Source organism: Globicephala melas, chromosome 8 (assembly GCF_963455315.2).
Source record: "Globicephala melas chromosome 8, mGloMel1.2, whole genome shotgun sequence".
In the NCBI taxonomy this organism is placed as follows: Eukaryota; Metazoa; Chordata; class Mammalia; order Artiodactyla; family Delphinidae; genus Globicephala; species Globicephala melas.
This window is the reverse complement of record NC_083321.1, coordinates 617,557-641,927: the sequence shown is the minus strand read 5'-3', so window position 1 is coordinate 641,927 and position 24,371 is coordinate 617,557. Positions and strand designations below refer to the sequence as shown.

Genomic DNA, 24,371 nt, shown 5'->3' with positions numbered 1-24,371 from the left:
GCCCCAGCTCTTCCTGGGCCCCTCAGTGTCGAAAGCAGATGTGTCTGTCGAGGACAAACCTGCAGCCTGTGCCTGCCACCCACCTGGCGCATCTGCTGCTAACAGGACACAGGCCTCGCCTCGGCATCTCGAGGCGCAGGGGACAACACGTGAGAGCCGCGCACACGGAGGGGTGGGGGGACAGGTGCCAGCTCATCCCCACTCTGCTCTCTGCTTCCTGACCACACGCAGGCCTCCCTCCTCCCACTGCACAGGCCAAGGTCCACAGCACCCTGGCCTGCAATCATGACCCCGGCACCTTTAGGTCACTGCACAGGGAAGAGACCAGCTCACCTTCCAGAAATCTTCTCTGTTGGCCCACAACAAACCCTGCCATCACAATCGGGAACCAGTCATGGGCCACTGTGGTGACAGTGCACTCATTTGAAACCCAAAGATGCATGAGGTTAGGTACACCCCCTCCAGAGCCACCAGGAATCCCCCACCCCCCAGCACTGCACACATAAGGTCTCAGTCAGATGGCTTTACAAATCTCGCTTTAAGAACACAGTGCTGGGAAAAAGGAAAATAGAATTAAATCCAGCCAGGATACGTGTTTTTGTTGATCGTCATTGAGAACACAACCCTGTCTAACTTCTAGATTCAGAACCCGGCCCCAGCAAGCCCCCTGGCACTGTGCTCTCACCCTGGCCGAGGTCGGCGCTTGGGCCCCGTGTGGACATACCCTTGGGCTGCCTCCCCGTCTCCCATCCAAGTAGCCAAGATCTATTGCCATGGCAGACAGAACGCTGCCTCTCCTCTCAGAGCATCAGAGATGAACTGTCAATAAGACAGCCTTGGCATCTTGATAAAATTTCAAACAACTTTCCATTTTCATTCAAACTTCTAAATTCCCTTTAATTTGTAGACTTAGCCACAGAACTGTCTTGATTTCTATAAGAGTTAATCCCGGGATCCACGCCCCTCTCCTCCTGACTTGGCAGGACGGCTGGGTCCAGGCTGAGCCTCTTCTTCCTCGACGGCACACAGGCTCCCATCCATCCCCACAAGGGACGAGGCCAGAGAAGCAGGGCTGGGAGGCACCCGGGGCTGCAACACTACACAGGGCGTGGACTTGCGGCATGGCAACGAAGACGACAGTGGAGATGAAGAAAAACGCAGACACAGGAGCCTGACCCTCCGTCCTTGTTGATTAAAACTGTTCCGAAAGCAATTCACACAATCTCTGAGAGACGGTTTCTCTACTCGTCCGCAGCGTGAGTCGGTACATCTGAAACAGAGGACACAGAAGGTCAGTGGCGGTGCCAGGGCAGGCACCGCGGGGCCAGCCCCGCCCAGTGGCCCCTCAAGGCCCCCTGCTCAGCCCGTCCCTGGAGGTGCCACTGTTGACAGGTTCAAGCAACGAACACGCTCTCAGTGGCAAAAATAAAACAGTTTGACATCAGCAAGTGCTCGTGTGCATGTGGACCAACTGGAAACTTCATGCGCAGCTGGTGGGCGTCTGAGACCGCATCGCTGTCGGAACAGCAAGGCTGACCGTGCCCAGACCCCATGAGCCGGCAATCCCACCCTGAGTGTTCCCCACGTGAAATGAAAACATGCCCATGCAAAGGCATGTCCGGATGTCTGCGGCAGCCGTATTCAATGCCTCCTGAAACAGGGGCAGCCCGATGTCCATCGACAGGAGGGCTGGGCAAACCAGAGTGGCAACTCCCCACAAAGGAGGGCCACGTGCTCCACGAGGACCCACCGTGGACACAGCAGCAACACGGTGACTGCTGGAGCCTGGGGCCAGGCGGGTCCCACGCTGGGCCACACGGCGCTGCCTCCTAGGGAGGCCGGGGCTGATGCGGGCGTGCCAGAGAACTTTCTGGGGCGATGGAAATGCTACACACACCAACGGGTGGGTGGTGGTGGTTACACAGGTGTACACATCTGTCGAAACACATCAAACTACCACATCTGGGATCTATCTGCATATCTCACTGTGTGTGAATTACACCACAGTTAAAAAAAAAAAAAAAAAAGCAAGCGTATTCAGCGATTCCCTCAAGGGGCTTGACCTGGGCTTGCAGATTCGGCTCCAGACGCAGTAAGCATCCAATCTGGGTGGTTCTGGTGTGTATGATACCAGCTCCCACAAAGTTTGCAGGATTAGGATCGACTTCCTCTAGGAGTGCAGAACCAAAGCCAATAATCTGTGGGAAGAACCAGGAGAAACAGGAGCCCCTTGCGTCGGCGCCAGCAGAGGTGGAGGGTTCTCCGAGGCGAGAAGCCGCCAGCCTCCTCTGAGGACTCCGGTCGTGTCCCGACCCTGGGAACGTCCACAGCAAGACCTTTACCTTGGCTTTGGTGATCTCTGTGTCCATTGGATGCTTCGCCTTGAAGATATTCTGCACTTCCTGCTGGGGACTGTGGGAAACCGAGGCCAGCGCGAGTGCCGTCAGCTGAGCCAGAGCCGAGGCCCCCCACCCACCCGGGGGGGACAGGGCGCCACTCACTTGCTCAGCTGCTTCCAGCGCTGGAAGAAATCCTGAGAAGCCATCTCCGTGGGCTGGAAAAACTTGTTGAGTGTGATAGGCAGCTTCACAGACACATTCTGAAAGGTTCCCCCATACCTGTGAGCAACACAGAGGCATGCTGGGAAGAGTCCACGTCCCGAGTGTGCCACCTCCAGGGCACAGGGGGGCCGCGTGCAAAAGGCGGGGCGGAGAGATCTGGAAGGGCGGCCCAGGGCTCCAGGGAGGCTGGTCCATCTCCGGCGCACCGTCATCGATGGCCAAGGACGTCGGGGAACGTGCCCCCGCCACCCCCGGCCGAGGCTGCTGGGCTGGTCGCAGCGCCGGGGACAGGCGCCGCCTCTTCCCGTTCCCCAGCAGTCCGTGTCCTACAACTCCAAGTTTAAATCGTGTGGGTTTTTTCTTTTTTCCATGAAAAGACTAAAAGAAAACAGTGTGCCTACGGAATGAAAGAAAAATTCTGCACGTCTATTTCCCTAAATTTTACAAAGTACGCCATCTGCAGGTCCCTGTATACCTCGTATTTGGAAAGGTGCTCTTTCAAAAGTTAACCTTACAAATACCCAACAGGGAAGGCTGGGAAGCACACTCTACCACAGTCGCTGAAAGACGGCAGGAACGAGCCGAGAAGCAACAGACACGTCAGAAAAAACAGTCAGGCCGACGTGTACGCTCAGAGTACAACACACAGGCGCTCACACCCCAGACGAGGCCCTGGTGGGCCCAGCGCCGGGCGGCTGGCCTCTGGAGCAGCAGGCTGCGCAGCGCCCGCAGCGGGACAGGCCCCTCGGTCTCTCGCCTGAAAGCCCCGGGCCTTGGGAAGAAGGCCCCGCCCACCCGGCGTCCCAGACCCGGGCACCCTTTCCCTCCCCCACTTCCCACACCCCCCTGTAGCAGACGCCTCTGGAGTGTGCACGGCAGGTCACCCCTCGGTCCTCACCACACCCTCTGAAGGAAGGATGCAGAGGTCCCGCGTCACAGCCACGTGCCGGCCCAGCCTGACACCCCCGCGCCCAGCAAGAGCGGCTGGTGCCTCGGCCGGGGCTCCCACCTGAACTGGATGTTGAGGACGGGCGCCTCGGTGAAGTCGGACACGCACTCTATGTTGACAGCCTGCTGCACCTGCGCGCCCCCGTCCACGGTGGGGTCCACAGGCTTGGTCTGCAGGCTCAGATGTGCATGTGTCAAGGAAGCTGTGGCGACGCTGGGAACATGGGCTGAGCCCCGAGTTCAGAGAGGCTCCAGAAGGGGCCCGGCAGGAGTCGGAGCTCACATCCTGACCTCGGACGAAACCTGCCATACGTGTGTTTTTAATAACTTAAACATTTAGCTTTAACGGTCCACGTTTAAAGCGTGTTTATCTTAAAATAAAAATAGATCTGGCCTGTAGTAAGGAGGTTCCTGCTTCACGGCTTTTCCAGGGAAGGCGGCATCCTCGGTGGTCAAGCTGGGCCTCCTTCGCCCTCACTTTACCCAGGTGGCCCATCATCGCGGGAACAGGACACCTGGATGGCAAGGCTGACGGGCTGGAGAAGCTCACGTCCCAGTTCTGCCATTTATATGGGACCGTCTCCGGTCGCAGCTCGTCCCAGGTGGCCCATCACTCGCTCTGCCTGGGCAGCAGCTCCCTGGGAGACTCCCCAAGGAGACCAGAGCCCCAGCAGATGTGGAGGCCGGAACAGGTCTGCATGTACTTCACCAGCGTTATAAACAAGCAACCTGAGTGTGGGAAGGTACCCTGAGGTTGCATTAACAGCACCTGGAAACGCCCTCCTAGTCTGTCCTCCACCCGCTTCTGCCAGGGGCCTAGGGGCAACGGAACCAAGGATATTGGCCTGGAGGTCGTCCGAACAGATGAGCGTAGGAGTAAAGCTCAGGAACTGCGTGGAGGTCTTATTACCGTAAAATATGAACATCCGGCCTAGAAGGAAGCAAAGCAGCTTGTTCCCACGACACGCCACAGCCTCCTGAGCTGCACGGAGGAAAGCAGAGCCCCCGACCCACACAAGTGACGCCCGAGCCCTCGGCCTCGGCACTTGGGGGGCTCGGAGCCAGCACAGCAGGAACCGCCACACAGACCTCTGTGGACGTCTTTACACCCTCAGAATTCAGAATGGAACGTGAACTTCAAATCTCCTGAAGAGGACGCACAGGTAGGCATGCCTCCCCGACAGCCTAAGAAACACCACGGCTCCTGGGTGACGCCACCGTGGCCCGGAGTCTAACCCCTTCATCCAATGAGAAACGAACACCTCTGTCCGTCCTCAGTGAGAAGGAGTCTGAGGGGCCCCACGGGGCAGATGCGCTGCCTTCCCACCCTCCACTCGTTTCCGCAGACAAGGCTCCACGATGGTGCCAAGAGGGAGGCGGGGCCAGCAGCCCACAGGGCCCCTCGGCAACAGCCCCAGTAGCCAGTGGGCACAATTTTGGGGGGCTGGGGGGAACAGAAAGCTTTTTTTAAAAATGTGGTAAAACATACACCATATACCCTGCAATTTACCGTCTCTGCATCTCTTGGCGCACAGGGCGGGGCACGAAGCACATTCACATGGTCGTGTTACCTTCCCCACCTTCATCCCCAGAACGTTCCGTCTTCCCGAACGGACACTCTGTCCCCATGAACACTCACTCCCCTCCCCTCCCCCAGCCCTGGGCCCCACCGTCTACTTTTCTGTCTCTGTGGATGTGACTCCTCCAGGGACCCCTAGGGAGTGGAATCAGACAGGATTAGTCCTTCTGTGACTGGATTATTTCACTGAGTGTGATGTCCTCAAGGTTCACCCTGTGTAGCCTGTGTCACAAGTTCCTTCCTTTTTAAGGCTGAGTAATGTTCCAGTGTGTGTTTAAACCACATTTTGTGTATCCACTCAAATGGATGCACACTTGGGTTGCCTCCACCTTTTTGGTGACTGTGAACGTGGGCATGTGAGTACCTGTTCCAGTCCCTGCTTTCCTTTCAATTCTTTTGGGTAAATACCCAGAAGTGGGATTGCTAGGTCATATATATGGGAGTTCTATTTTTAGTTTTTTAAGAAACCTCCAGACTGTTTGCCACAGCAGCAAATACATCCCCCCAGAGCACAAGCTTCCAATTTCTCTGCGTCCTCGCCAACCCTCGTTTTGTTTTTTATAGCAGCCGTGCCGATGCGTATGAGGTGGTACCTCGATGGGTCTGACTGCATTTCTCAGACTATTGGTGATGGTGGGCGCCTTTGCATGCTCTTTTGGACACCTGAATGTCTTCCTTAGGGAAATGTCTGAGACTTCTGCCCATTTTCTAACTGGGTTGTTTTTCTGTTGTTGATTTGGAGTCCTCTATATATTCTAGAAACTAGACCCTTTTGAGATTTGTGATTTGGAAATACTTTCTCCTCATAACTTCTAAGAGAAATTTTCATTAAGTAAAGTAAAATACATACCTAAATTCTGCCGAAACTCAGACTTCAGTCCAATCTGAAGAAGCTGGTTTTCAAACAACACACCATTATTTTTACAGACAAACCTGGGGGACAAGGGACAGCATGTGAGTCACTCAAAGCCACCCACCCACCAAAAATACCAAGATCAGTTTCGAAAAAGGGTTTAAAGAACACGAAGACCAGAAAAACCTCTCTGGGACAGGAGGGAAGGGAAAAGCAGCAAATATTCCGACGAACACCATTAAAAGCGCCCGCTAGAGATGGGAGGTAAGTTGAGAGGGTGACACGGCACAACCAAGGAATGACCACAGGAGCAGGTCGTCTGCCTTCCATGAAGGTGCTGCTCAACCGTGAACAGCTTCCACTGACGCAGGACACGGGCGCCACGGCAAAAGCACACACGTTTGTTCAGGTCGGCCCACAGGCTCGGCCACTTGACACGCAGCAGTGGCCTCCAAACGGCCTCCACTGGGGCTGTCCGCGGGCCACGCACACCCACGCCCACACCCAGGCGGCCCTCCCTGCCCCTCCTGTCCTCCCCTCCCCTCTTCCCTGCTCTCCCTTCCCCTGGTGCTGCGAAAACTGGACAGCTACATGGAAAAGCATGAAACTAGAACATCTCACACTACATATAAAAATAAACTCAAACTGGATTAAAGACCTAAATGTAAGACCTGAAACCATAAAACTCCTAGAAGAGAACACAGGCAGAGCACTCTTTGACATAAACTGCAGCAAATATTTTCTTGGATCTGCTCCTAAGGCAAAGGAAACAAATGCAAAGATAAACGAGATCTAATTGAACTTAAAAGCTTTTGCACAGCAAAAGGAAATCATCAACAAAACAGAAACACAACCTACTGAATGGGAGAAAATATTTGCAAATGGCAAGACCAATAAGAGGTTTAATTTCCAAAACATATAAACAGCTCATACAACCCAATATCGAAAAACCAAATGACCCAATTAAAAAACGGGCAGAAGACCTGAACAGACATTTTTCCAAAGAAGACATACAGATGCCAACAGGCACATGAAAGATGCTGAACATCACTCACCGTCAGGGAAACGGGGATCAAAACCACAAAGAGACAACACCTCACACCTGTCAGAACGGCCATCATCAAAAAGACCACATATAACAAATGCTGATGAGAGCATGAAGAAAAGGGAGCCCTTGCACACTGCTGGTGGGGATGTAAATTGGTGAAACACTGGAAAACAGTATGGCGGTTCCTCAAAAGACTAAAAATACAGCTACCACATGACCCAGCAATTCCAGTCCTGGGTATATTCAAGGAGAATGAAAACACTAATTTGAAAAGACACATGCACCCCAATATTCACAGCAGCATTATTTACAAAAGTGAAGATACGAAAGCAACCTAAGTGTCCGTCAGCGGATGAGTCGATAAAGATGTGGTATAATATACGATGGAACGAACACACACACACACACACACGCACACACACGCGCGCGCACGCACACACGCGCGCGCACGCACACACGCACACACACGCACACGCACACGCACACACGCACACTCGGTCAATACAAAAATGAAATTCTGTCATTTGCAACATGAATGGACTTGGAGGGCGTCATGCTAAGCGCAATAAGTCAGACAGAGAAGACAAATACTGTATGCTGCCATTCACATGTGGAACCTGAAAAATAAATGAATATAACAAAACAAACAGACTCACAGACACAGAGAACAAACTAGTGGTTACCAGCAGGGAGAAGGAAGGGGGGAGAGGGAAGACAGGGTACGGGAGTAAGAGGTGCAAACTGCTACACATAAGATAGATAAGCCACAAGGATATACTGTACAGCACAGGGAAATACAGCCACTATTTTGTGATAACTTTAAACGGAATATAACCTAAAAAAGTTGAGTCCCTACGTTGTACACCTGACACTAATATGATGTTGTAAACCAACTAACTATATACCTCAGTTTAAGAAAAAGAGTCTGTTTTCCGCCACAGACGGACAACTGGCGGCACTGCAAACCCGCCCTTCCCCAGTCACTTCCAACAAGCGACAGGAAATACGAGTCAGTGTGCGGGGCGAACGGAGAGAGACAGGAGAAACCAGAAAACCACAAGAACTCTTCCGTGGTCACAAAGACCAAGACGAGCAGCCGCTCCTTGGAGACGACAGAACTCACACCCGCTCTCCTCTCGGAGGGGGAGCCCCCCACCTCCTGGCTGGATCTAGATCAGCAGAGACAGAGGGACAGACAGCAAGCAGGGAAAAGGGGCAGGATCCGCGCAGCGAAGCGCGGGGAAGAGCAGCCTGGGATTTCGCCTTCAAAGTGGGGGAACGGGGCCAAGTTGACCGCACGCAGGACTCTGCTGGCCCACAGCAGGGGTGTGAACATCGGGACACCGGTCAGACAGAGGTGACAAGGACGGAACAGGTCAGCGGAGGAGCAGGAAGCAGGCTTGGAAGCAGACCCCACAGGACAAAGCAGTGACTGTGAACTGAAGAGCGTCTCTTCAAGAAAAAGCTAGGTGCCTGGAGGGCAGACACAGGGCGTGATTAGAGAGCCCAGGGGCACAGCACGGAGAGCAGAGCACAAGCGCCCTGCAGGGCAGGCGCAGCCCACGGGAGCAGACAGCACACAGGGCGCCCACCACTCCCTCACCTGTCCAGCGCCTGAGCCTCCTCCCTCCCTGGGCACCCAGGGCGCAGGCCTGGCCGGGCGGGGGGAGCCCCTGTCCTCGGGATGCAGGAGGCAGACTACCTGGCGAAGTTGTCCTCGGAGCCGGGAGCCAGGGGAGCGACCGCGGAGGGTGAGTCTGAGAAAACGTCCACGAGCAGCCCGCCGGAGGAGGGTGGAGGTCCCGTGGGGACGGGGGGCGCAGCCCCCAGCCCCAGTAGGTCTGCCGACGGAGAAGGCGTGGACTGGAAGACAGGGAAGGAGAAGGTCAGCGCAGACCCTTCTGGGCACCACGCCAGGCAAGCGCAAGGGCCTGCACCCCACCCACACCCCGAAAAGAAGTGTCTGGTTTCAGAGACAAGACTGTGCGTGTCACTGTCGACCATGTGAAGAAGTCTGGAAAGATGAAAGAAGTAAAAGCCAGCAGCTTACTAGGGCGCAGCCTTAGTCATCTACGTTCTGCTTCGTTACAGAGGAAGAGCAGACAAAATGCCTGCAGAACAGGGTTTTTTTAAAAATAACTGCTTTTTTCGTTGTTTTGTTTTATTTTTTTTTTAATCGAAGTATAGCTGATTTACAATGATGTGCCTAAACAGCTGCTTTTTGATCCTAGGCAAGAGACAAAGAACACAACAAAGCCCTTCCAAAATCCCTCTCCAAGCTCACAGGAGACACAACAGCGCAGCTCATCACACGCTCCCTCCCCAGACGTCCCCCACCAGCTGCACAGAGAGCTGGCGCTGCCCCTGCCTGGGCGCACGAGTCCAGAAACGTGCACGGTCCTGAGGACCGAGAGGTTCCTGTCGCAGCGAGAACCAGGCCTGTGAGAACTCATCTGGAGTGACTTTTAAATGTCCCCCTGGACCCTCCCGGGGGCAAATATCCACTTACAGTCACCTGAGACTACATCCGAGAGCTGCTTTTCGTCACTGCAGTGAACGCCTTGCTCGGTGTTACTGCGCACTCACTCATCTTTCCAGGAACGCAGCCACGCCGGCAGCCACGCTGAGAGCCCGAGGAGGCCAACGCCCCTTCTCTCTCAGGAGTGTGGGCGCACCCACCCCAGGCACTGGCCAGCCCGCCCTCAGGCCATGCGGAGGACGCACACGTGGGGATCATTACATTAGCATAAATAATTACTTACTTCCCTTTCATATTTAGAGCACTGCACTGAATTTCTAAAACATTACACGCTTAGGCAGATGATCTTCTGTATGGATTCCACGTTGAGACAAAAGAGGCGTTACAGAACACGTGTCCCGTCCCGCAGAGAGGACGTGGGCCTGAGCCGGCCAAGAGCTCCGCTCCGTGCGCCAGGCCCTCCTTCCTGGGGCTCCAGGGCAGGCAGCGCGCCAGGCCCACCCTGCGGCCCACCCTGCGGCCGGAAGCGGCCCGGAAGCGGGCGGCTCCGGGTGAAAGGGGCTCCTGGGCAGAGCCGACAGGCCAGGCCGTGCTCCCCAGGAGAAGGGGAAGGGCCCCCAGAGGAGCTGTCAAGCTTCCTCAGAAGCTTCTGCGCCATTGGGGAGAGTCGATGAAATGGCCACGGGGGCTCCTGGCCCTGCACCTGGGATGACACTCCCGCACACACAGCCCCTCACAACAGCCTCCCGCCAGCGAGGCCATCTTCGGGAGCCTGGCCACCCAAGGTTAGGAGCTGCTGCCGGGGGGGGGGGGGGGGGGCCAAGCCTGCTGTGAGTGACGCGACAAAGGCCTCTGTCTGGGCCACAGAACCCGCAGCCTGACGAGGTCACTGCACCTCTGCCACCTACTGCACAATGTCTCCACTGGTTCCCAAAGAACAGTGCAAATGCTTTTTAAAGTAGGCAAACCCTTCTGTCCCATTAAGTCAAACACGGACAGACAAAAGCAAGGCTGCTCCTAGGGAGGCCCCGCTAAGACGCCTACTCCCTCCCCAGACCCCACGTGCAGGCTCTACCCTGCAGCACTGGGACCCCCCGCCGCTTCGCCGCCTCCCCCTCTTCTCAGGACTCGGGGAGACCCTCCCCCAGGAGCCGGCCTGGCACCCGGCTCTGCACAGGTTACACCTGCTCAAAGCGCCGCACACCACAGGGTGCAGGGTGGCTCTGGGCTCCTCCGCCAGCCCAAAGCCCCAGGAGGACCGGCAGCCTCCAGACACCCACCCTCAAGGCGCACAGACAAGCACCCCAAAGCCACAGCTGAGCCGAGCTCCCAGGAAGGCCACAAAGAAAATCGCCTCCTGGCATGACCTGCGACCCTAAATAAAAGGCATTCTGGCCACCACTGCCCAAAGCAAAAGGCAGCCCAGGCGTTCTCGTGAGATCCAGACATCTCAACGCCACCTGGCGGCGGGGCCTCCCTTCTGAGTTTGAAGACAGGAGAGAGAAGACACCAGGAGGAGAATCCCAGCCAGGAGGGACCCCAGCCTCTTTCCTGTCCTGCTGCTTCTGCCTCAACTCCCCAGCCCCGTCAAGGCCTTCCCCCTGCCCCAGCTCCCTGAGCCGTGAGGACAAATGGGAACTCACATCCACAGGGCCACGAAGGGCGCCCCTGGAGAGAAGGTATCAGGGCTCAGGTGAGAGGTCCTGGCTGTGACGGGGCCCCAAGTCAAGGGCCAGGCCAGGTCTGAGCACAGGCCTCACGGCGGGCCCGAGGCCCCGGGGCACACAAGGAGACGTGGAGCCAGGCAAGCGCCCCCCAAGGAGCAGCAGGACTCAGACACGAGCACGCTCTGGATGAGCAAACCAGCCGGGCCCCGGGCCGTCCACACGCCGCACGCGCCACCAGTGGGGCCCGCCCTCACAGAGGCCGCCGCGCAGCGTAAGCAGCACCGTCCATGGTGCCGCACCGGCGTCCTGGAGGGGACACACAGCTCTCCAGGCTGCCTCCCGACGGGCCAAGCATAAAGACCAAGGTCCTCGGGAGCCGCCTGCAGGGCCGCAGGGGCTGCTGCCCAGCCGGGCTAACGCACCTGCTCCCCGGGCTCCCTCCACTGAGCCGAGAAAGGAAACACAACTCTCAAAACGGCATCTTCCCCGACGAACGTCAAAGGACATGTTCTCAGGGCATCGTGCGTGAACAGGACGCTCGCTCTAACGCGCTCACTAGTGAAAAACCTCTGAGGACAGCAGGAGGTGGGTCCACTGGAAACCAGCGAGGGGTGCGGGACTATACGGCAGTCGTGCAAGAGACGGGTGACCACGTCTTCTAAATCCAAAGCCGAGGGGAGACGTGGGAGCTGACCGCGGACCCCAGACAACCATCCGACAGACACAGTCTGGCTGACAGACACAGGCGTCTGGGTCAGCCTGCCCCCAAACGACAACAGTCCAGGGTCGCGGATCTCGGGGACCAGGTGCCCCAGGAGCTCACGCAGGGTACGGCCCTCAGGAGGGGACCCACCGCAGCGCTGGCACTGGCCGGGGCGGGCTCGGGGCCCCCGTTGACGTCGGCGCTCCTCTCCCGCTTGGCCTCCTCCAGGTCGGTCACCGTGCTGGGGCCCTTCTTCTTCTTGAGCTTGGCCAGGATAGAAGACTCACGTTCTGGAAACGGAGGCATCTCCTCCAGGACAGTCGCCTGGGGGGAAAGGAGCCCTAGGTCAGCGCAGCGCGAAGCCCCATGGCCTCCGGCCCCCAGAAAGGGTGGCCAAGGCGAGGCGGGGGGCCATAGAGCAGCGTGGCGCACCAGGATGTCGGTGCTGGCGACAGTGCTGAGCCGCAGGTACTCGACGGCGCGCTGCTGCAGCTCCACGTCAGCATTCTTCAGCTGGCTGTCACTGCGCAGCACGTCCTGGATGGTGCCCTTCACCTCCGGGAAGAGGTTCACGAACTTGATGTAAGTGGACAGGAGGAGCGCCCTGGTGGGGACGCTGCACAGGTGGAACTTGGAGTGCAGCAGGTGAAACTGGGTCAGGGGGCTGGGGGGGCACACATGGGGCACAGCGTCACCTCCACGCCTCACTCCCCGCCTGGACCACCCCGCCTGAGCCTGACCCCCGTGTGTCCCCACAAGACGGGGAGTGAGCGCGGAGTGACTCGGGGGCATGAGCCCACGCTCAGCCAGAAGCTGTGCGTTCCCGCTCCAGGCCAAGTCCAGGCTCCCCTCTGAACAGCGCCGGCCATCAGCCATGCCTCCTTCCCCCCAGAATCCCTGTGTTCTGTACAGCCAACCAGAGCGGATGTCCCCTCGCTACGGGCTGTCCTGGGGAGCTCGGGACATCAGCTGGCCTCTACTAGGCCATCGGGTGTGAATCAGTGGGCACAGGCCCGGCACTGGACGCGGGACTCCCAGCTCCCGGGTGACTCACCTGGATCTCGGGTCTCCTGCTATCAAGTTCCCAAACTCCCCTAGGATGTAGCCACCGACTTTGACCAGGTTCTCGTGGCACGCTGGGGCCTGCAGCGCCTACGGAAGAGCACGCGCGGTGAGCCTGGTGCCCAGGCAGAGGAAGCACCAGTAGAGCTCGGCCTCCGGAGAAAGCCACTGAGCCGTGTGACAAGCCAGGAGAGCGGGCTCAGGCTGCCTTCCCAGGGAGCCTGCTCTGCACACGGCCGCAGCCCCCAGAGCCTCCTGAGCCCCTCCCGAATGCACTCCCTGCGCCATCCTCTCTCCTGGCCACTTCGGCAGAGGGATCAGTAGCAGGGGAGCAGGGTAGCAGGGGAGCCCCACGGGCAGGGCCACGGCCGATCCCTGGAACGAGAGCTGCTCCCAAAAACTGACGCGTGGGCCCTGGGCAGGGGCGGGGGCACACGGCCCTCGCCGACAGAGACCACAAGCCCACCGTGGCGGCCCCACACCTGCTCTCGGACACACAGAGGCCAGCCCAAGGCCCCAGCCCGGGCAGCCTGCTCAGGAGGCCATGCGCTGACCGAGAGCCTCCCACCCGGGGTCGCTGTGCTGAAATCAGGGACAGAGGGCACCGAGACTCCAGCGGAGGCAGGAGCAGTGCCGGAGCCCGGCCTGCGGGAAGGCTGGCGGGGGCGGGGCGGGGCCACACCTCAAACACCGTCTTGGCGGCGTAGCCCTGCACGTCGTCCCGGTTGACGACGATCTGGATGACGCGGTACCACACCTCCTCGCTCACGTAGTCTCCAGCGATGCGGATCAGGTTCAGGATGGTGTCCACGTACCACGTGTAGTCCACGGCGTACTTCTCCGCCAGGATGGCGACCTTCAGCACCTGCAGGGCACGGCCACTCAGGGAGGGCCTCAGAAGGGCCTGAACCCACGTCAAAGCGACCCCCACTTGTCAAAGGAGCCCGTAAGTCTAAGGTTCCAGGAGCAGACGTGGAGGGACGTGTCGAGAGAGGCACAGCGAGCCCCGTCCTCCCCCCGCCACCCGGCCCGCAGCCCAGGCAGCCCCGCTGGCAAAGCGCCACCCGCGCTCGCTGGGCCTCCTGCTCCGACAGCCCTTCTCCCAGCTCCCCAGGGCACCTGCTCCGGGCTGCGGAAAGCAGGCCCCTCACCTCCCCCGGGTACAGCCTCCTCCTGCACCGAGCCTGCCCTGAGCAGCATCGGTCGCCAACCTGGAGCCCGGCCCCCCGTGCTGCCGCCCGCACGCCCACCTTCCCCAGCGTGACCTCCTGACCGCGCCCCAGATCCCCCATCCACCTGCTCTGCACACCCTCTGGCCTCCAAGTCGACCCTCCGTAACGACCCCAGAGCACCGTTCCAGAACACCCACCTCGTCACCGCCCTCGGCTTCGAGTCCTTCAAGCCCAGAGCTGGGCCCAAAGCTGGGCGCTGGGGCCCCCTCACTGCCACGCCGGCCTGTGTCCCCGCTGCGCCCACCCCCCACGCACGCCCTGCTCCCTCTGTGCTGAGCACCTGCCTCCCGGGACCTCCGCACGGGGGGGAGGGGGAGAGCCTCTGCCAAGTGATTCTGGAAGACTGGAAGGCTCCCCTGAACATGCTGATAAAAAAGCTAAAGCAAAGGCCTCTCGTCCAGTCCGTAGTAGATTCTCAACAAGGCTGCAGGGACGCGCTTCAGCTGAGACACAGGCATCGGGGCCGGTGACGACACACAGGCCGCCAGAACTCACAATCTCCTCTCGGATAGAGTAGTCGGCCGTCTCCAAGTAGCTCAGCATCTCGGCCACGATCTGCTGGGCATTGCTGCGGTCGCACATGGCGTAGAGGAGGTCCACGGCCCGCTGCCGCACGCTCACGTCCCGTTCCGTCTGGGGAACGAGCACAGAGCCAACAGCCACATGAAAGGAGCCTGGGCAGGGGACGGTGGCAGTCCACTGTGACACATGCCCTCCCACGGTCCCGAGCCGGGCGGCTCAGGCACCCCCCCCCCGCCCCCGTCCCAATGCTCACTCGGAGCTCTGCCCACTGAGCACCCAAATCCAGGACCCCGAGAGCCCCTCACTTGCCACCCCAGTGCCCCCCTCACGCCGGCATTCAGACCCCGCAGCTCTGGACCGGCCAAGATCACGATCACACTCCATCCCCAGGGGGTGGGTCAGAGGCCGCCTGCTGTGTGGTCACAGACCGGCCCCTTCTGCGTCACCTGAGAGCCTGTCCCCGTGCTGGCTCCCAGCCCCACCCCGGACCCTCAGAAACAGGAGCACAGCTGCTCCCCAGCACAGGATAGCATGAGAGGCACTGCCATGGGCCCAGCCACAGGCACGGCAAGAGCAAGTCTTTCTGATCCAGGCAGTGACTGAAAACCACCCAGGAGGAATTCGAAACACCAGAAAGCGCGATTCCAAACCTTTGTACGGCTCCCGTTCAAAACACACACCACAAACGTCTATTAAACACGCGCAAACCCAAAGGAACAGGGTCAGACGTGTTCTCAGCAGGAAGCCCAGGACCAAGACAGTGGGTTCTGTAGCTTCCCCACCTGCCTTCAGTTTTCTAACACGTAGGAACGCAGTGGATGTGGCTGTGTCTGACCCTGAGGAACCAACCCTCATTAGAGGAGACGACCTCAGCTTGGCTCTTCCAGCTCTGGAATTTCAATTCCCTGACAAAAGCAAATATTCTTCTGCAAGGAGCGAGTTTTCTCGGAGACGTGGACAAAATATTTCATCCTTCTACCAAAACGAACAGTTTCTATCAATCCCAATTTTTATTGTGACTCTGCTCACGTGCCAGGCCCAGTGGGAGATGCCCTGTGTGGTCATGGTCTCTTGCGGGCAGAGGGCAGAACCGCCTGGGGACGCACGCAGCCCGCCAGATCGCCCAGGGCCCGAGCGCACGACCCCAAGTGACCGCGGGACCCCCCCCCCGGGTAGCTCATGAGTGACAGCATGAGGGACAAGGCGCCCCCGTGGCCAGGCAGCCCCAGAAGAGCACACTTGCCTTCAGGGCATTGATGACCGTCTCAATGTGTGTCTTCACAGCCTCGTGGGAGAACTCGGAGCTGGCCAGCGTGCACATGCTCTCCAGGGCCAGGTAGCGCAGGTTGGTCTCCCGGTGCTGCAGGAACTGGCCCAGCTGGTTACAGGCGCGGACCAGCAGGTTTGGCTCGCTGTGCGGACGGGAGAGGTGGGTGGGCAGGGGTCCTCCACTCGGCCTAGTCCGTGCCACGTTCACGGCCACCGCGGCCTCCCGGGACGCAAGACCTGACGCTCACTCTAGTTGGTACCACACAAGGACCCGTGCCTTGCGTCCCCCAGAGCATTTCTGAGTGCATCTGCAGAACCCCTGACTCCAGAGGGTCGAGGGCAGCTGAGACCCCCAGCCTCCACGCCAAGCTGGCGGGGCGGAGGCGGCAGGGGACCCGGCTTTCACCAAGCCTCAGCCAGGGAACCCGCTTGGCCGACAGCTGGACGAAAGTCGCGACACCGAGAGACAGACGCACAGATGGAGGTGATACAACAGAGGTTACTGGCTACTTAAGCACCGACTACGTGAAACGCGGCGTTACGTCTCTGCTCGCTCTTTACTCTGCCCTCTGAACACTTAACAAGGACAGGGAGGCCGCTCCGAGGGGGAGAGTCTCGTCACCGGTGCCCAGCCCCGTGGACCGCAGAGCTCCGGCAGCTGCACCCGGCGGAAGCGCTGCAGGAAGGCGGGGCCGCAGGAGCGCCCCCCACCCCCTCCCCTCCCCATGCCACCTCCACACACTTTCCCACCACGGCCTCGGACCAACAAAGCCTAGAGGACACACATGCTCATGCTGTACTCCCAGGTGGCCCTGGGAGCAGCGGGTCGGGCAGGATGCCCAAGAGAAGCAGGGCAGCCGTCTGGGGGAAGTAAGACCACGGCAGTCACGCTCACGGCGTGGAGGGTCTGAGGCCGGAATGCGCACGGGGTGGCCCGCCAGGGAGGGTGGCGTGGGGCCCAGGCCGCGGGGCCCACCTGTCGTGGTGGATGATAAGGCTGATGGCCTCGAAGAGCACGGCGTTCTTGGCGTTGGAGTGCTGCACCTTCTTGGACTTGGGCGGCTCCTGGGCTTTGTTCAGAATCGTCTCCAGGCACTCGGTCAGGCGGCCTCGCACTGCAGGGTCTTCTGGGCGAGACAGACAGACGTTGGCCTGGCTCCCCTTGGCCCACACGGCCGCCCCGCCTGAGTATTGGTACTCTTCATCTCACAACCCCAAAACGAAGGGCGAGGACCCCTACTCAAACCGTGTGGCTGCTTAAAATAAGAGGATTTGCCAGCCAGGGTAACTACTCATACATTTTAACACAAATAACATACACAAGTTTTTGCTGAAATATAGATTATATAAGTCAAGGAAAATAAAATCTCAGAGACGTGGACAAAACACATGATGTCAAAGTTTGAGGGAAGGGGGGGGCAAAAGGTTTTTTCCTCTACCTGCTATTACCAATAGAAATAGAGAAAACAGTCTGAAGAGCAATAAAATGAGAAAGAAAAAATTTTAAGTTCTAGTCAAACCAGAAGAAAAGAAATAATGCACCAAAAAAAAGACTGAGAAAGCAATAAAAATACCAGAACTCCAGAAACTGTTGCAGCGCATCTAAGGCACCTGCCCAACCACCAGCTGTTCAGGGAGGGCGGGCCCTGCGCACCCGAGTGGACGGAGGGCAGGGCTCCCAAAGCCGCCCCGGGGTTGGGGGCAGGGGCCTGAAAGGAGGAGGAGGGTGATGAGATCCACCCCCATCGGGGGTCGGAGTCGCCCCAGATCTCGGAATAAAGGAGGCAGAGGTCAGTTCCACGGAGAGAACTACTGCCGCAGGAGAGATGGGGGCAGCCGGTGGGCGGGAGTGAGAGGCAACGGCGGGGTCCCGCTCCCACGCGAGGGCTCTGCCGCAGGGCGTGCAACTCACGCTTTAGTATAGAACAGACTCAGAATGGAAAGTTACTGGAATTTAACAAAGACATACCTTGTACAAACACAAATGAAGATTATAATGTAAAGGTTACAACAACAAAACCATCTTTGTAGAGGCAATTTGGAAGTATTGAACGCAAATTCTCTTGTGCATTCTTCAACCAGGAAATTCTATTTCTAGATACCTACCATACTAGTCAAATGTAACGTTTTAGAATAAAACACGAACATAACAACATCCGTGATGTGTACTTTAAGGTTACAGATTGTTAACAACTTAGGATGTAAGGTTTCAAACAGTTTCCAGAATTATTCGTAAAAGCAGCGATCACCCCGAGCCGTACCAAAATTGTGATTTCTCTACCAGCTGCTGGGGAAAGCCAAGAGCCATGGCAGCATCACAGAAAGATCCAGAGAACAAGAGCCAGCACCGGAGAGGACTTTAAAGGTAGCCAACGAGAGCCCTAACCCTAAAACGCTGCAGGAAACCCCTGCGGAGAGGCCTCTGCTGCACGGCTGTCACCTGGGGGCGGGTAGCACTGCAGCAGCCTCAGAAGTTTGACTGATAGCCAGGGAGCCGGGACGAAATAGTACGTGTAATCCTGGAGATCTGTGGAGGCCGACGTCACGATCTGCAAAACAGCACAGGGGGATGAGACACCACGGGCAGGTGTGCTGAGAGCGTGTGGCACACTTGTCTGTGTCTGAAGGGCAGGAGCACAGGCGCCCAGGCCCCAGGAGGAGCCACTGCGCGATGACGCCCCTCCCCTGCAGGACACAAACCCTGGGCACCCGACCCCGAGAGCACAAGAGCGACGCTGCACTCAGTACAGAGTTCTCGGAGCCTAGACTGGGAAAGTGCATTCAACGCAGAAGGGAGGCCTTCAGTCATCAGCCCTGCACCCACACCGCCCCGAGCACAGGCCCCGCCGTGAGCTGCCCAGGCCCAAAAGCAAGCGGCCTCCCATCACGCTGCCACCCGCCTGTCCCACGCAGTCTGGGCAGGACAGACACCCCCTCAGCCTCCTGAACACGGGACTGTCCCTTAAGGCAGCACACGCCCACCAACACGCAGCCCAGCACCTCCCCACGTCCTGCGTCTGGGAGCTCGGAGCGGCTCCTGTCACAAAGCTCGCAGCGGCGAGCGACACTAGGTCATGAGTGACCTGGGACGCGGCCACTCCTGCAGTGGGTGAACTCCAAGCCGTGTAAAGCACTGACGGGACCAGCAGAAGCAGGTGCAGGCGCACCGAGTGGTAGAAGGACCGCGCCATCGCATGGACACAGCCAGCCTTTCGAACACATCTCATGCAGCTAACACCACACTTAGAGACAAGCTTACAGCTTTAAATGCACACAATGAAACAAATAGAGAAACAAAAGCATTGAATTCATCTCAAAGGTTCGGAAAGAGACCAGCAAATTAAGCCAAAGAAAGCAGAGAAAACAACAAAGACATAATAAGCAGAAAGTAATAAGGTAGAAAAATCAAAACAGGATCAACAAAGTCCAAAGAAATTCTTATACAGGATCACACCTGGTGAGATTAATTCTTACACAGGATCACACCTGGTGAGATTAATTCTTACACAGGATCACACCTGACGAGATTAATTCTTACACAGCATCACACCTGGTGAGATTAATCAAGCAAAGAACGAAAAGGGCGAACACCCAGCGTCAAAATGGAGAAGGGAGGCCTCACCGTGAAGCCGGCACACAGAGTAACTTCCGGCCAACGTGTCTGAGTATTCACACAAGTTAGCAAATGTCAAGAACTGAATCTGAATTGAATGCATAATTAGAAGTTGTCTCACAAAGAAAACCCTAAATTCAAATGGCTTCATCAGTTAACCAATGATAAAAATGTTAGCAAAGACATAGAAAGGAATTTCCTTAATGTAGCAAAGAGAAGGAACACTGACAAAACCAGCCTAAGTCGTGCTTAACAGTGAAACATCGCAGACCTTCCCTTCGAGAGCAGAAACAAGACACCGATTATCTCTCATATTCAACACTGCAGTGGAGGTCGGGATTGGAGCCGTAAAGCAGAAAGTATAAACAAACATGGCCTGGGAAAGAGGAAAACTGCCATTGTCCACAGACCACATGACGGGGTACAGAGAAGGCCCAAAGCAATCCACGTATAAATTACCAAAATTAATAGGTGAGTTTGGCAAAATTGCCAACATCAAGGGCAATATACAAAAACCAACTGTGCAAACAAGCATTTTATACTATATTATACTATTGTATAATAACATTTTTAGGGTACCATTGAGAATAGCATTTTTTAAATAAAGTATATAAAGACAAGTTGAATAAAAAATAAAAGAACCTCTACTCGAGAAGTTGAAACATTTTTGAGAAAAATTAAAGACTAAGTAAATGGAGAGAAACACCATGGTCACAGATTGAAAATCTCAATACTACATAGATTTGAATTCTCCCAAAACTGACCTACAGATTAAAGGCAGCCCCAGTAGGATTCTGTTGAGTGGGGGAACACTGGCCCCACTAAACATCAAATTAGCCCAAAGTCACACCACTGGTGCAAAGATGTACAGAGAAACCAAGGGAGTGCAGCACAGACCCGGCCGCTGGTGTGGGACCGAGGGCAGCGCAGAGTCTGCAGGGAGAAAGCGGCACCACACAGACACACCTGCCCCAGGTCGATCGTCAACCTGCACGCGAGCCCTCAGAACAGGGAACAACCTCAGACATTTACGGACACGAAGACATTAACCATGCGGGAAAGGATTAGTAAGTCTGACTATATTAAAATGTGGAATTTCTGATCACAGAAGACTTCATAAGAGACTGAAACGGCAAGTTACATAGCAGGACAAGATTTTTAAACACAGAGTAGGCTGAACTATACGAAGGTGGCATTTTTGTAGATCAATAATGATTAAAAGTTGGCAATTTTGTTTGGTTCAACCCAATCTAACCAACAAAGTGCTCATATCTACAGTATATAAAGGGGGCTTCCCTGGCGGTCCAGTGGATAAGACTCCTCACTTCCAGCACTTCCACTGCAGGGGGCCCAGGTTCGATCCCTGGTCGGGAACTAAGATCCCACACGCCACGTGACGTGACCAAAAAAATAAGTAAATATAAATGTAAAAATAAATACAAGGGGCTTCCCTGGTGGCGCAGTGGTTGGAAGTCCGCCTGCCGATGCAGGGGACACGGGTTCGTGCCCCAGTCTGGGAGGATCCCACATGCCGCGGAGCGGCTGGGCCCGTGAGCCATGGCCGCTGAGCCTGCGTGTCCGGAGCCTGTGCTCCGCAACAGGAGAGGCCACAACAGTGAGAGGCCCGCATACCAAAAACAAACAAACAAACAAATAAATAAATACAAAATTAAGGTAAATTAACAAAATAAAATAAGAACTTCTATAAAACAACAAAAAAGACAACGCCATGGGAAAATAGGTGAAAAGACTGAAGAGGCTCTTCACAAAAGAAGGTATTCAAAAAGCTAGCAGACGTGCAAAGCTGCCCCGGCTCGCAGATAAGCAGGAAAGCGTAGACCAGATCACAATGCGAGGTGGCCCCCGGCGCTGGGCAGGGGGCAGGCCCGTCACAGTCACCTCCAGGGGGATGGCTAAGTGCTGGACAAGACGAGGCACAGGCGGGTGGGGCACAGACACTGCACGGCAGCAGGGATCAACCATCGGCACTCGAAACAATTCGCCAACTTCACATGTCGAGCAAAGCAAGCCAATCATAAAACAACATATACTGTGTGATCTTGTCACACAAAATTTAAAGTGCAGAGCTGAACGCAGTTTGAGGACGCTCCCTCCCTGTAGCGGGGCCAGGGGCTGAGCTGCTCTGCTCTGTGCACTTGGCCGCGTGAACAGGGCATTTCTGACAAAAAGGTCGAAAGAGGGGGAAGGGTAAGCTGTGAAAAAGTGAGAGAGTGGCATGGACATATATACACTACCAAACGTAAAACAGATAGCTAGTGGGAAGCAGCCGCGTAGCACAGGGAGATCAGCTCGGTGCTTTGTGACCACCCAGAGGGGTGGGATAGGGAGGGTGGGAGGGAGGGAGACGCAAGAGGGAAGAGATACGGGAACATATGTATGTGTACAACTGATTCACTTTGTTATAAAGCAGAAACTAGCACACCATTGTAAAGCAATTATACTCCAATAAAGATGTAAAAAAATATATATTAAAAACATTTAAAAAAACTTTTTTTAATTAAAAAAATTTTTTTAAAAAAAGGTCGAAAGAAAAGCCAATCAGCTATGAACCGAGACTCATTTCCACCCCTGAACTTACAAAGTGACCCAAACATCTTGCATTCCAAAAAGCACATACATTAATTAGAGAAAATAACTAAGACCAAAACCCACCGAGTTCCGTTCCCCTCGACGGACTTACTCTGCTTAACCTGGAGACGGCCAGAGACACAGAGGTTTTAAACTCTTCCGGGTTCTTCTGTGCTAAGGTGGTGATGAGGCTGGCGGCGGCAGTCACCACACCCTGAGAGGAGACACACACACGTTTAGACGCCAAAGCTCCTGACGACACCCTCTCATTTTAAACTCCTTTTCTAAACAGAACTTTAAATTCAGAAGAGCAAACGCAGAGGCAGCCCAGGGCCACCTCGGGCCCACTCTGATCAGCTCCCAATGTGCTTAGAAAGCAAGGTGCACACTTGGTTGTTTTCTTGTTCTAGTGTCTCTCTGAAAACTGGGAAATCCAGCACCCCTCTAGCCCAGACCCTGCCTCAGCGAAGGCCAGCGCGGGGCAGCGGCTCCGGGCCCCAGTCTCCCCCCCGCGTCGCCTGCCTCTGCGCTCGCTGCCCCGATCTAGATCATTCTGGGTGGACACACCGTGTTCAGACTCACATCAATCTTTACAACCCCAAACTGAGATCGTGTAAAACAGCAACTGAAAAGCCCATTTTTCCCCATTTTGAAGGGTCGTCCAAGCCGTGTCTCTGCCCTCTGTCCTGAAAGCACCACCGGGCCTGGACGAGACCTGACCCTCCCCACGGAGGCCCGCGGAACCCTGGCCTCAGCACATGGGGACCTTCCACGCAACCCAGGGGAGTCTCTATCGTCATCCTGGGACACTAGTATTTACTCCCAGTAACTCATGTCTCCTGGAGGGAGACGCTGGTTAGGTAGAGAAGGTCTCTTGCAAATATAAGAAAGAAAAGACAAAACGAATGACACCCATTGACAAAAACGGGTGTAAAGATGCAAACAAACCCCCTCGAATCATCAGTAATCCCTCCAGCCCCCCCCACCCCCACTCCCGAGCCCCTCCCCCACCCCCACTCCCGAGCCCGCGGGAGAAGGTGGCAGAGTTTCTGCAGCCGAGGCGGTATCAGGTCCAGCACCACAGCGACCTCATCAGAGGCCACCGCTGTGCTGTTCTTTCGTCTTTCTGATGGAAACGCGAAAGCCACGCTAAAGAAACGGGTCTAACTGGCCTCACTGTCCACATCTCAGTGGGCGATAAGGGCCAAACACAGAGCTTTAACAAACTGGCGTTTGCAACACGCAGGGCAGAGTCTCTTTCACCGTGGCTTCTGAGTGTTTGGGACACAGCCTGCTTCCCCAGGAAGATTCACCTGCGGGATGAATCAGGAAACATTCTGACGGAAGTCAGTTGGGGCTGGTTGGCTCCCGAGGTGCAGCTTCTCACCTTCCCTGCGCGCCCGCAGGGTCTCTGCAGGAAGGCGGTGTGAGGAGAGGGCTGGGGGGCCCACACAGCCGTGGCTCTGCAGGCCCCAGCCCCCAACCCCCGACCCGGGCCGCCTCCTCTCCCCCCTCGGGACACCGCTCGGGCCGCACACGACTAAGGGAGGGCCAGGCCTGGCGCAGGGCTCTGCACATCACAGCCCTCCCGCCTCTTCCGCTGCTCTCGGAAGGGCTTGCTCCCTCTGGGTGGGCGAGTGACACTCTTTCTGAGGTTTCCTGACCTTGAGACCAAAGAAGCCAAATCTCACACCTTTGGTGGCAAAGTCAGGAGGTGTGCGTCAAGAAGCCACAGCCCCGCGGAGGGCAGAGAGCAGGTGCAGAGAGCAGCAGAGGTGAAGGGAGAGCTGGCCGGTGGACGCGGCCTCACCCTGGGCTGGCTGAGACGCCCCTCCACCTCGCCCAACGCAAGCTGGGCTCCTGTGGCCTAGAACCACAAAGGCGCCAAGCAGTGCACCTGGCAACAGAGCCGGGTACGTGAAAATACAAAAGCGAACCCAACAGCCGGGCACAGAAGCGTCCAAGGAGGAGAGCCTCCTAGCCGGCGAGACACGGCTCCACCACCCTGGAAAGCGCTCGGTGTGGGCGTCGCTGGCCTTGGGCCTCGGCACCTGTCAGCATGTGGCTGCAGAAGGCTCCCCCGACAAGGCAGAAGTGATGACAACTCCTGGTAAAATGCCACGAACCATAGCCAATAACGCCTGCTCAGAGCACTGGGCCGCGTCCCCGCCACACCTGGCCTCTGGACGGCCCTGCCCCGGCCCTGCCTTGCCGTCGGCTCCGGGTTCAAGCCCGGACCCGTGTGA

The 24,371-nt window shown here is 56.7% G+C and overlaps 1 protein-coding gene across 5 annotated transcripts in view; it reads right to left on the bottom strand.

Moving 5' to 3' along the window:
• Nucleotides 1–870: 870 nt before the first annotated feature.
• The window catches only part of AP2A2 (adaptor related protein complex 2 subunit alpha 2), a 63,660-nt gene continuing 40,159 nt past the window's right edge, over nt 871–24,371 (bottom strand). For 2 of the 5 annotated variants that reach the window (XM_070046058.1, XM_070046060.1), the window contains 17 exons: nt 22,238–22,339; nt 18,364–18,472; nt 16,900–17,050; nt 15,898–16,066; nt 14,628–14,765; nt 13,583–13,765; nt 12,893–12,990; nt 12,271–12,502; nt 11,959–12,162; nt 8,692–8,852; nt 5,939–6,021; nt 4,351–4,440; nt 3,571–3,694; nt 2,502–2,618; nt 2,343–2,412; nt 2,064–2,198; nt 871–1,270 (listed from right to left, as the gene is read on the bottom strand). In XM_070046058.1, the coding sequence (XP_069902159.1) occupies nt 1,193–1,270; nt 2,064–2,198; nt 2,343–2,412; nt 2,502–2,618; nt 3,571–3,694; nt 4,351–4,440; nt 5,939–6,021; nt 8,692–8,852; nt 11,959–12,162; nt 12,271–12,502; nt 12,893–12,990; nt 13,583–13,765; nt 14,628–14,765; nt 15,898–16,066; nt 16,900–17,050; nt 18,364–18,472; nt 22,238–22,339 (2,244 nt within the window). In that variant the 3' untranslated portion in view covers nt 871–1,192. The remainder of the gene's footprint in view (nt 1,271–2,063; nt 2,199–2,342; nt 2,413–2,501; nt 2,619–3,570; nt 3,695–4,350; nt 4,441–5,938; nt 6,022–8,691; nt 8,853–11,958; nt 12,163–12,270; nt 12,503–12,892; nt 12,991–13,582; nt 13,766–14,627; nt 14,766–15,897; nt 16,067–16,899; nt 17,051–18,363; nt 18,473–22,237; nt 22,340–24,371) is intronic. The other 3 variants (XM_030850887.2, XM_070046059.1, XM_030850888.2) reach the window with 3 other exon arrangements.